The following is a 12374-nucleotide window of genomic DNA, read 5'->3' on the forward strand; positions in this document are numbered from 1 at the left end:
AGAAATTAATATTAAATAAATTCTAACAACAGCTGATCAAGCTTAAACGTGCTGCTGTTGTTTAGCGCGACATACGCTGGTTTCCTCTTTTGGCGCAAAGTGGGCGATAAACAAACAAGAGAGCCGATCAGCTGATCATTGATCAGTTTCATGATTGAAGTAGAAACGGGAGAGGGAGGGGGGAGAATGAAAGAAGAAGAGGCAGCTGTGCAGCAAAGACAGAATAACTCCAGCTTTGTGCCTTTTTCATTGTAGCTGAATTACGGGACAAACTGTTCCTTTTCACCTCAATACGAAATGCGTAATATTTTCTCTGAATACCAGACAGGACGGTTGGCAACTCTAATAACTTATGAACAAAATAAAGTTCAACATCATTAACTTCATAGCACCCACCCAGCTGTATAGAAACTCCGTCATACTAGCTAGTACGCAGTACGGAAAAAGTCAGAATAACGAAAATAAACTCCACCTAAACTTGGTTTATATCTGACCCAGATAGACTGCAGGTCATAACTTCTTACCTGAAGTTCAGTTCACACTTGGACCGGCGGCCGCCTCGGGTCTCTGCTCCTTCTGTGTCCCCTTTCCTTCATCCACCTGCTGGCCTCCACCACTTGCTAATGTTACTGAATCTGTGGAAGCTCCGCGATAGCCATCACACGAAGTAACGACCCTATCTAAATCCCAGTAACGACTAACGCGTTCCTGATTTTGGCATAATAACTAGTTACCGTGCTCGTTGCCACAATAATAACGTAGTTACTGTAACGCGTTACTTAATAACGCGTTAGTCCCAACACTGTTCAAAAGTGGCCAATGGGTGGGGCCATGTAGTGCAAAATCTTAGACAAGGACTTCCTTCCTTCAACCAGAACACTGAGGATGGGTCATGGTTGGGACTTCCATCATGACAGTGACTCAAAGCATACCTCCATGTCAACAAAGAAGTAACTAAAGAAGCACATTAAAACTCGAAACTCAAGTCTTGGTTTGAAACAAGTTTGCTCAACCAGTCTACATGTATTTTGTGCACTTTTTCGAAGGTATCAACTTCTTGGTTTGTCCACTGAAGGATCCTTCAGGAGAATGGAGTATATGGCCCATTACTATGGGCTCTGCAGTGTCTACATGTTGCCTATAGCAAGAGCTTGGTTTGCATTTCTGGGAATAAGTCAAATATTCTAATTTGTGAAGACTTAAAGTTTACTGTATTTTACTATACTGTACATACTATATTCACTATTTAGGATACAAAGTCTACTAAAAACAAAGGTTTATAATTATGTATTGCTTAATTTGTGTTTTTGTGCAGTTGTTTGTTTTGCTTTGTTTTGTTTTAACCATCATGCCTCTAAAGAGACTAAAGATTTGAAATCTTTATCATCCAAAATCTGATCTTTATGTCAGGAAATCCTGCTTACTTATATTTAACTGTGCATGTATACAGATACATTAAAATAGAAGAACTCCTTGATGTGTTTATCAGTGAGCTTTTCACATCAGATACCCACATAGCAAAATTGGTATGGCCCGGATCTGGCCCACACGATGTGCTTACACATGGCCCACATACCGCAAAGAATGACGGCCCTTTGTGGGCCCAGATCTGGTTTGCCAGAGGTGGCCCACACATGGGCCAGCACAAGGCCAGTTGCAGACACACTGGTGGTCCTGTGCTGGCCCAGAACAGTTTCAGGTCTGGCCCCAGCTGTCAGCCTAATGTGTACCTTAATTAAGCCTTGTAATAACAACATGTGCATAATAGTGCAAACGTAACATGACAAAACTCTGTTCAGACAGTGAACATACTGATTCTTATAAAACATTTTTCAACTCTCCCAGATTACTCAAAGTGCTCTATACAACATGCCACATTCACCCAACCACACACTTTCTCTTAACTGAGTGCTTCCTAACTACATTCATACACATTCACACTCACGACATGCAGACTGGAGAAGCCAGGGATCGAACCACTAAGCCACCTGAGCTACAGCCACCCACTGGCAAAGATGAGTAAACCCTCACTAGGTTTTGGATAAAGCGTACAGTCACAAAGCTGTCAAACATGGCATTTGGGTCTTCTAAACAAACAAACATGGCATTTGGGTCTTCTAACTAAAATAGGAAAATAGGAACATAAATAGTGCATCATTGCTAGACATGGCCCACATTTGGTTGACATACACCCTGCCATAACACCAGTCAGTCAGAAGTGCCGGCTTGATGCCGAATCCCGGCCAGAGCTGTTTTCTATGGGCCTGGGCCAAATTAACCAAACCAAAATCCGGCCAGATATGGCATGCCATCGCATAGACAGGAGCGTCATTGCCAGACCTGGCCCACATCTGGTTGACATACACCCTGCCATAACAACCGTCAGCCAGAAGTGCCAGCTTGATGCCGGATCCTGGCCAGAGCTGTTTTCTATGGGCCTGGGCCACATAAACCAAACCATAATCGGGCCAGATATGGCATGCCATCGCATAGACAGTGCCATCTATGCCAGGCCTGGCCCATATCTGGATGACATACGTCTTATCATACCAGAAGTCAGCCAGCAGTGCTGGCTTAATACCAGATCCGGGCCAGACCTGCTTGCTGTGGGTAAGTTTTTTTTCGTGTGGGGAAATACACAGATTTTCAACATCCTCACAGAAGATTTGCATTGTTAGAGTTGAGTGAAGGTGGTCTAAGAGTTACTGTAAAACAACAGTGGTTCTCTTATCATGAATTGTCTTCAGCTTCATTTACAGAATAAACACTGCCTTACTTTGTGTTTGAGAGTCCAGGTTCTTTACTGAAGATTGGGTTTTCATCTTTGGACTGGTTAGTCTTCAAAGACACACAGCTGGATCTTGAAAGCTCTGCACTGTGTCTGCGTTGCTGACTGCTGGAAACACAAACAGAAAAAATCATACATTTGTCTTGTGCATGTTCCTGTTGTTTGGTACTGAGCTTCTTCTCCCTCAGGGTTGGGTTTATGAGGCTAAAACATGTGATGTCTTCAGTAAATGTTTAATCTTTTCCTCTTCAATCCTAATCCTAAACTCTGATCATGACTGTGTAAGGACTGAGAAACAGTGAGAGTGTAGTGCTGAGAGAATAGTATTACACTCTGATTATTACCGTCCCCTGTGTAGTCTTTCTGATCAGATCCAAATCTTTGAAGCAGCAGCAGAAAGAATTTCCACTGAGCAGCCTTTATATCATATAAAATCTGACGTTAATGCATGTTTTTATGTTATCCTGCTCACTTCTCCCACCGTACTTATGTGCTTGCTTGTGTATAGTTACAATGAAACAGAAGCACTCCTTCACTCCTTTGTCAGTAAGTTTATGTTGTGCTTTTTAATCCAAATAATAGTATCTCCTGCCAAATGATTCATCTTCCCCTTAGTTTACAGAAGAATCAGTGTCCTACTTTATGTCTGAGGGTCCAGGTTCCTTCAGTTCACTCATCGTTAGTCTGAGAAAGAAAGCAGCGAAACAAAGAATGAGCACAGAACAATTATCATAATAAACATGTTTGTCACACCCAATACTGGTAGCACAAGAATTACACACGCACGCACACACAGTAAGTCAATATTTTCCTTTGGGCAGACAATCAAACAAACATTTTTGCTGACTTTCTTAAGTTTTATTCCAACTTGAGAACAGTCAGAAACTCAAAAAAACGTTTTTGATTATTCTGACAGAACATGCAGTCGCAGTTACACTCACCTTGCTTTATTTCTCCTGCTCTGTCAACTGATCTCACTTTTAGTTTCGTTCTCAGCTGAACGGAGCAGCCACTCCCCTCTACATTTAATCACCTGACTACATAACAGGTGTGCGATGCAAAGATTAGCTTCTGTTCTTGCACTTTGGCATGAGGCCTTGGTCTGCATTACTGTGGCTTCTTACCCTCTTCATCAAGTATGTAAACAAAGGCACAGACACAGGCCCTTACCTCATTTGTGCAGTTCTAAAATTGTGATTGAACCATTTTGCTTTTCTACTTGTGCTGTGTCTTTGTCTTCTTTCTTATTGTTATTTATTTCTTCTATTTTCTCCCATTTTCTTTTTCATTTGTGTCTTTTCTTCTGCCTGGCATCACTGACATTGCTATATTCCACATGTACTGTGAATAATAGTAAAATAATAAAAATAGAAATCAATAAATTGGTAAAAACAAAACAACAAAACAAGACAAGCAAAAGGAGCCTATAAAGAGTTTCTATAGCGTTTGATGGAAAAGCAAATGTTTGAGACAACATTACAGTGAGATCATAATTTTGATTGCAAAGGCTGGCGGGCAAGATAAAAAAAAATGAACATCTACACACTGCCAGCCATCAGACACCCTGCTGGGATAATAAGCTGGCCAAAGGAGGCGATAGAAGCCACATTAAGACAAGGGAGCTCCTGACCATATGTGATGAGACAAGTCCAGCACCTAGAGACTGTACACTTAGCGGGAGGAAGGAAGCTGAGAACTTGTGAGTACACAGAACCACTATCCAGGATGAAACAACAAAGATCCATGAGTACATCAGGAGGATTGCCACAACTGATCATGTGCTTAGTAAATTAATGAGAAATCAGAGAAAGAAGAGGAGAAAGGAGAAGAACCACCATGGAAGGACAGGCCCCAGCACGCATGCACCCCTGTTAGATAAAGAAAATGGCAGATATCAGAAAAATCCTAGTTGTTGGACAAAGCTGGATGGAAAGACAGCAAAAAAGGCATTAATCATAGCAGCAGAGGAACAAGCTCCCTAAAGGCTGGGGTCTACCAAACCAGCCAAGACCCCAGGTGCAGGCTGTGTAAAGTAGTGATGTGTCTTTGAAGTGAACGACGCAAGCCGGCTCCATGGGTTGTTTTTTTTTTTTTCCTTTCTCTCACCCTCTCTCTCTCACACTTTTTTCCGCTTCACTCCGCACGCGAGCCTTGTGGTTTTCGCTGGGCAGAGGGGGGAGGGGCGGTAGTTACACTCCAGGAACAGAGTGGGAGGGAAAGAGAGAGAAAGAGAGAGAGGGACAACAACTTCACATTAGAAAGGTGTAGTAATCATCCACAACTATTTTCGGTTGTGGATGATAAAGGATTCAGAAAGTTTATTCATGCAGGTCCATATGACAGAGAATGTGCATCTTCTTTTTGTTTTCATATTATAATTTATATTTAATTGTGTTGTGGTTTGCAGTGTTTTGTGTTGTTTCACTTTTAAAAGGAAAAAGCTGAAAATTTAAATAGTTAAAAGTTGAAACGTAAATAGTTGGTTTTTGTATTATATGATTTATTTATTACATTTTATGTGGAATGAATGAATAAAAGTATATTTACGGTGGCCCCTAGAGACAAAGCACGTACAACTCCAAAACACGTACAAACTCCAAAACACGTAAAAACTCCATAGCACGTACAAACTCCAAAGCAAACTCCAACAGAAGTGCTCCAGGATGCTAGGGGCAGTGTTGAGCTTTTTTTACTTAGAGGCTGCACAAGCCAGGAAGTACCAATGACTGGATTTGGTGTGTGGTAGTAACAGGTAAATGAAAACTTTTTCAAATTATTTGAATATATATAAATGCTTATGTATAAATACACAAACAATACACATATGCTTTCAGTTGTGTAATTTAAGTGATCTAGGTAGCTCTTTTGCTACCTGATTAGCAGTTTTGGAAGTTCAGTTAATGCTAGAAATGTGTTTTGGAGATTGTACGTGCTTTGTCTGTAGGGGCCACCGTATATATTTATACATAAACATATGTAAACAAAACCAAGTTTTTTTTACATCAGTAATTCCTTTTGTGCATAATTTTCTATTGTTGTTAATAATAAATTAATTAAAGCAACAAAATAACCTGAAGAGCCGGTTGGGAGCCGAAAGAGCCGGCTCTTTTTAGTGAGCCGAGCCAAAAGAGCCGGTTCTCTATAAAGAGCCGGAGATCCCATCGCTAGTGTAAAGACGCCTCTGAGACAATCCAGCACATAACAGCAGGGTGCAAGATGCCAGCAGACAGGGCATACATGGAACGCCATAACCAAAGTCCCAAGGTCAAAATTGGAGATGCCCCCTACAGTGGTTGAGAATGACCGACCTAAGATCCTGTGGGGCTTCCAGATACAGACAGACAAATCAATTGGACATAGTACTGGTGGACAAGCGGAGGAAGATAGCCGTATTGACAGACGTAGCTATACCGACTGACAGCAACATCAGGAAGAAGGAAGATAAGAAGCTTGATAAGTACAGAGGGATCAAGGAGATGTGTAGGGTAAAGGCAACAGTGGTCCCCATGGTATTCAGAGCACTCAAACCCTTAAGCTCCTATGATCAGGGCCACTTTCCTCTCCTTGTGGGCTCCATAATCTCCCACTATGGTGATCATCATAGTGACGGCGTAGAAGATGAAGAGTTTGATGGTGCAGCCCTCCAGCAGCAGACTGATGAAGGAAGTGTCATGAAGAGTTTACTTGGCTTTGTCAAAGAGCATGTTTGTCTTTTAGATACATCACTTTGGGATTTTTTATATTTATTTACACTAAGCAATACCTGCAGCTCTAAAGAACCGACTCCAAAGCTTAATACTGAGCTCAAGTATGAGAGATCATGATTGTTATTGGCCTTATAAAAGTTTCTTGATTATGGTGGAAATGAGTTTGAGGCAGCTGTTGATGTGAGCCATGTTTGCAGCTGGAAAATATAGTAAAAATAACAGCACTGCTCCCAGAGTGCAGAGGAGTTTTATTTCTCTGGGGAGAAGGATTTCCAGTAAACCAAAGAGAGGGGCACGTGTTGGTTGGATTTGAAAACTTCTGTGAATGTAGGGCCAGTCTGAATATGACCTCCTACGATCAAATCCAGATGTGGAAGGAGAGTGAATTTACTGGAACACTGTAAACACATTTTATTTTTTAAAATAACACATTTACACATATAATTAAGTACAGTGATGTAGGTTATGTCATTTTTATGCTACTTATTTTCATGGAAAATGTCTGGTGTTCACATTAATTACATCTTCCATATCAATAGTACTGGTAATGGGTTTTGACTGTCTGTACAATTATGCATACAACCTGCTGCAGTTGTTTTTTGTTTGATTTGTGTTGGAAAAAGTTCCTTTACAGCAGTGAAACAGAAAAAAATTTCAGACCGACACGGTTTCTTTTTTCCCCTTTTAATCCTGTAACATGGTTAGATTTACATAGAGACGTCAAAAATGCAAAGATATACAAAAATATTTCCCTTATAAACATTTTTACAAGCAGCTGCATCATCACAGCACTCAGGTTTCAAACTGCAAGCTTGGAAGATTCTGTCCTACTAACAAACTTCACATGAGGTCGCAAAAGAATGTGGCTTTTCTTTTAAATACATTTAATTTTACCATGACAAATCGAATCAGTAACATTAACACTGCCTTCCACAAACACAGCAGGTTACACGAGTCCAGCTGTGAGTGGTCTCAGGGATCTCAAGATGGCTGATAGCTGGTGGAAGCTGCCAGCTCTGTTCAGAGATGGAATGCAGGAAATTCTGTGAAAGAGATTTTAATTTAGAGATTAAAGACTGTTTTTACAGTAATGGTAGTTAAGGTGAAGACTTTAGAGCCAAAAGTAGGTGAATTTTCTTCAGCAAAGAGTGAAGAAGCTGGAAACTAAAAGGGTGAAATTGTACAAATTTCATTTTGAATTTAAAAACTTTTTTTTAACACAAACACAGAAAAGTCCACGTGAAAAGAATTATTTCTATGCATCAAAGCAATTTTGGCAGATAAGAAATTAAGAAATAAAACTGCCATTTTGGGTGATATTATGCTCGATTCCCTCCTGAAATGTTGGGATGGTGTTATTCAGACTAGTGGGCTGGAGAAAGCAGTTAAGCTATTGAGATGGATTTCTTATGACTGACTTTTTGGCCCAATATTTACGATAATAAGTTTAGTATATGGGTCTCAAAAGGTTTAACTACTTATTATTCTCTTACCCATGAGGGGGCATTCTTGAGCTTTGAGACATTAAGACAAAAATATGGACTAGGTCAAGACCATTTTTACAGGTATTTACAAGTCAGGCATTACTTTGATGAAAACATTAAAATTATAATAGAAAACAGTGAATTGGGCTTTGTGGAGCACTGTTGTTATCAAAAAATTAAAAATTAAAAACAAAACAAAAATTTTTCATGCTGCTTGAAAAATATTTCACTTTGAAATTCAAGAAGAAAAAAAAACAGGACTGTATGAAAGAAAAAAAACAATGCATCGTACTTTGGCTAGTATGCCGGGGTGTTGTGCAGCTCCTCGTATTTTGGTGGCATCATGGAGACCACGATGGTGTGTCTGTTTGGGTAATACAGCTGGTGAATCATGATGGAGGACAGAATCATGCCAAGCAGCTGTCGGGGAACACAGGAAGCTGAGTTAAACATCTGCAGGTTGTGAAATGTTGATTCTGATTCTGTATTCATAATGAACTAATATTATAATGAACTTAGACTCAAACTGCTATGTATTTACGTACAAGATGATTTTTCACAAATTTAGATTTTAGTACTAGTTTACTTTTTGTTCCACTACAGATGCTGTAATTCTTCAACATTTGATGGAGAAGATGGAGAATTCAAACTTTGTAGAAAAAATATATTACATGTATACTATGACTTTCTCATTGTCACATAAATAATAGCAGGGACTAAATGCAGAGAATGCAGATGTGACATTTATGCTACCGAATCCTTGAATAATTGATAATACTCACAGCTAGAACAGCCAGAGTGAAGCTGACCACAAGCATGATGTTGTAATGAAACTGAATGTGGTCCATGATCGTGGGAAAGCAGGTCTGAAAATAGAAGGAAAAATAAAAACTGTCAAGTTCTGATATAAACTGAGGAATGATTTAAGCTTTTCAAAAGGGTGCTGGGTCGCTCACCTTAGTGTAGACGGACATTCTCTGCAGCATGAAAGTCTGGAAAATTTACAGAAATAAAGACGTTACAAACTGTGACACACCGTGACCAGTGAAGCAAGTGGGTGCATCGATACTCACGTTGTTTTCGACAGTCTGACACTTGCCCTCCTTCTCCTCCTCCTGGCTGCATACACAGGAGTCGGGGATGTTCTCCCAGTCTTTGTAGCTGAACAGACCACAGCAGTGAAACTACAAACACCAGCAGGAGAAGAAAGAAAGAGGAGAGTTACTCATCTTCAGGAGGATCATCAGCTGGAAATAAACGTTAAAAAGTGTGTGAATTTTTTTTTTAGAAAAAAGTGATCAAATTACTTGTGGACAGTTTGCCTGCTCTTATTCTGAAAGCTCACTTGCTGCCAACTATCAACTGTATATAAATAATGTCACAGTGTATTATGTCATGTTTCAAAGGTCATCTGATGTTATTTTACATCATCACCAGTTTGCAAGTGCTAAATCTTTTATGCCCTGATTGAGTGCATCCTTTTTCCATTAATGTAACTTGTATTTAGCAACAACAAAAGAAAAACTCATTTTAAAAAGATTAAGAGATTGCAGCGAGCAAGTTAGAATAGCTCACCTTCTCCTGAATGACCTCAGCCATGTTCCTCACATCCTCTGAAGATTTGTCCAGAGGCACAAACCTCCTGAAAGTCTGCTCCACGATGCCTTTGAGCTGCAAAAATCAAATATTTTTATAGCATGTATTACATTTATATTTTAAAAATTAAAGCATTTTAATGGTTATGAAAGATAATATGGGTAAGGTAAAGTAATGAAAAAGTAATTGTATTTATATGTGTTGATTATTTAAAAAAAAGCATGATTTAAAAAGTTTTTCCAGTTAAATCAAATAAATCTCTTCACATGACTTCGTCCAGCATCCTGCCTTTACCTGAGGATGAATGATGGCAGCAGGGATTCCAATTATGAGCATCACCAAGCATCCAATGACCATAAACACCAGGAACTGCAGAGGAAAATTCATTCATTTTCTTAAACACTTGCATTATCAAATCATGACTATTACATTTGTCACAGATGGTCTTCATTAAGAAATACAAACAGCCCATAATGGAATGAGACTAACAACCCATATGGAAAAGATATATATAAATCTTATAAAGTTTGTATCTGTCTTGTGTGAAACTTGTATGAAAAGCATACAAGAGTGAAAACAGATATAAGATCCCTAGAAAAATTATATAAATGAAACTTGTATGTTTTGGATACTTACTAAAACAATATATGAAAGTGGCTACTTTCATGGGTAAATCATATAAGCCTTATATGATTCATTATATGAAGTAGGCCACATCTTATGCAAGTCTTTTATAAGTTTTTTCCATTTCTTTTCAATGTGGGAAGATAAGAGAAAGCAAAACTAAACACAGCAAACAAGATGGGAGACCACCAAAATAAAACCGTTCTCTGCTGCCTGTTGGAGCGGGGGGCCTAGGAGGAGGAGTTGGCTGTCCGATTGGGGTCTGGAATGTGGGGCCTCCCTGCTGCTGCCGAGTCGGGTCGGTCTGCTTCTCTCCACCCCAGGGAAAAGGGAAACACTACCTGGGTCTGGGTGCAGTTTCCCCCTCCAGGGGCAAGGGTATCTAGACCTGGGGCTTAGAGTACGCTTGGGGAGTGTGATTGTGTGTACAATGTCTCTTTGTGTCTGTCTCCACGTTGGGTGAGTGATGAGTAATTGCATATGAGAGCATGAGGGTGGGAATGGATGTCTGTATCTGTGTGTGCCTGTATGTCTGTGTCTACATGTCAGGTTGGGTATCAGACGCCACCTCTCTAGGGACATCTCAGGCCCTCCAAGGTTTGGAGGCCTATCTCCCCCACCACTTCCCCTGCCAGTGGCAGACGCCCTCAGACATCAGAATTGGTTGTTCTTTGTATCCGGGCATGGGCGTCCAGGTACACACCGGCTCACTCCTTGGTGGCTGCTTGTCGGGGCCTGGAGCCTGGGTCTCGCTCGGGCCACTTCGGGGGTGGGGTGCCCTCAGCCTCTCGACCTGGGGCTCAGTCACTCTGGCACAGCTGGCTGCTGGCGGAGCTCACGGGCATGTCACTGCAACCCCCCCTGGCTTCTGCTCCACGGCTGCTGAGTGGCCCTTCATCTGGGGCTCTCATCAGCTCTTTCTGGGACAGTGGCGCGGCTGCCCCTCTGTTGGTCTTCCTTGGTCTCTTGTGTTCTGAGGGCCTCTGGATGTCTGGAGTTTTGATCTCCTCCATACCTGCTTCATGCCCTGGAGGACGGGGCTGTGGCTCCCCACACCCTCTAGCAGATCATTACATGAAGGAACCTTTTAATACAAGCGCGTTCATGCTCACAGCTGTACACACGGGTGCTCACACACACAAACTACACCCTTTTTGGCTCCTACCTCAAAGCAGAGCACCATACTGTAATGCAAAGATAATAAAAATGAGAAAAACCCAAAACATCCCCAAAACTTAAAACCAATGACAGTCTGAACTCACCATGATCAGGGCCACTTTGCTCTCCTTGTGGGCTCCGTAGGCTCCCAGCAAGGCGATCATCATGGCGATGCAGCCCACCACGTAGAGGATGAAGAGTTGGGTGGAGCGACCCTCCAGCTGTGGACAAAAGTGTCACGAAAGGTTAGTGGGCTTTGTCTGTTTGTTCCCACATGTTACATTTATGTTTGAATGTGTCCTCACGTTATATCCTCGAACGTCCATGAAGAACTGATACCACAGAGCGAGGGCGATGGCTACTCCACCAGCAAGCTGAACAAACAGAAACAGTCTGGTTAGAGCTGCTGGATCCTTTAAACACAACCAGGATATGAAATGACTGCACAGCCACACACGTGGACGAAGCACAACAACAAACTCTGAAAGTAAGAACAAACGTGTTGAGTTGATGTCGGTTTATTTTACTCTTCTAAGCTTCGGTTTCATTTAATTGTAAAAAAGGAGGCAAATGTGGTTGTTTTTGACTGCTGCGTCTGCCTGCTGACTGGTTGATGTCTTTAAGGAGATTCTGGATTAAAGTCTGCGATTATCATTTCCTAAATAATCTCTTTACTCACCATGAAGAATATGTTGAAGACAGTGAAGATGTGTTTGAGGCAGATGTTGATCTGAGCCATGTTTGCAGCTGGAAAAGTCCAAAGCCCAAAGTCCAGATGAGCTCCGACTGCAGCGAAGTGAAGTGAAGTGAGAGGAGAGCAGCTGAGTGAGCTGCTTTGAAGGGTTTCAGGGCTTTGCTGGGCGGGACGTCCGATATGTTAGAGGTGGAAACTTGTGTGGAATGCTTGTTTAACAAGGGGAGGTTCAAAGCAGGGTCTTCCTCCTTCCAGTAAATCCAGCGGAAATAGTTGTTGCTGTGAGCAGGGACGGAAGCTGTTCACAGACTGGCTGGAGTGGA

General features: G+C 41.3%; 1 protein-coding gene and 1 long non-coding RNA gene across 2 annotated transcripts; both read right to left on the reverse strand.

The window, feature by feature from the left end:
- Positions 1 to 2774: 2774 nt before the first annotated feature.
- Positions 2775 to 3799, reverse strand: LOC145421255 (uncharacterized). Its single transcript, XR_013902574.1, has 3 exons — positions 3730 to 3799; positions 3428 to 3472; positions 2775 to 2896 (listed from the first exon to the last, which is right to left on the reverse strand). It is a non-coding gene; the product is annotated as an uncharacterized LOC145421255 (long non-coding RNA).
- Positions 3800 to 7163: 3364 nt separating this feature from the next.
- LOC145421247 (tetraspanin-8-like) lies at positions 7164 to 12355 on the reverse strand. The gene is made up of 10 exons (XM_080291286.1): positions 12037 to 12355; positions 11663 to 11731; positions 11462 to 11578; positions 9870 to 9944; positions 9555 to 9650; positions 9053 to 9163; positions 8936 to 8971; positions 8762 to 8845; positions 8272 to 8399; positions 7164 to 7538 (listed from the first exon to the last, which is right to left on the reverse strand). Exons 1-9 carry the CDS (start codon positions 12094 to 12096, stop codon positions 8277 to 8279), a joined length of 771 nt encoding a protein of 256 aa, XP_080147412.1. The 5' UTR covers positions 12097 to 12355; the 3' UTR covers positions 7164 to 7538; positions 8272 to 8276.
- Positions 12356 to 12374: the final 19 nt, after the last annotated feature.

Source organism: Astatotilapia calliptera, chromosome 17, assembly GCF_964374335.1.
Source record: "Astatotilapia calliptera chromosome 17, fAstCal68.1, whole genome shotgun sequence".
Taxonomy (NCBI): Eukaryota; Metazoa; Chordata; class Actinopteri; order Cichliformes; family Cichlidae; genus Astatotilapia; species Astatotilapia calliptera.

What these genes read in the sequence shown, in the direction of transcription:
- LOC145421247 (XM_080291286.1), bottom strand. Translation starts at nt 12,096, where the DNA reads ATGGCTCAGATCAACATCTGCCTCAAACACATCTTCACTGTCTTCAAC. An exon ending in TGGACGTTCGAGGATATAAC is followed by an intron (nt 11,579 to 11,662) that starts GTGAGGACACAT and finishes TTTTGTCCACAG; the next exon opens with CTGGAGGGTCGCTCCACCCA. An exon ending in GCAAAGTGGCCCTGATCATG is followed by an intron (nt 9,945 to 11,461) that starts GTGAGTTCAGAC and finishes TTTCCTCTGCAG; the next exon opens with TTCCTGGTGTTTATGGTCAT.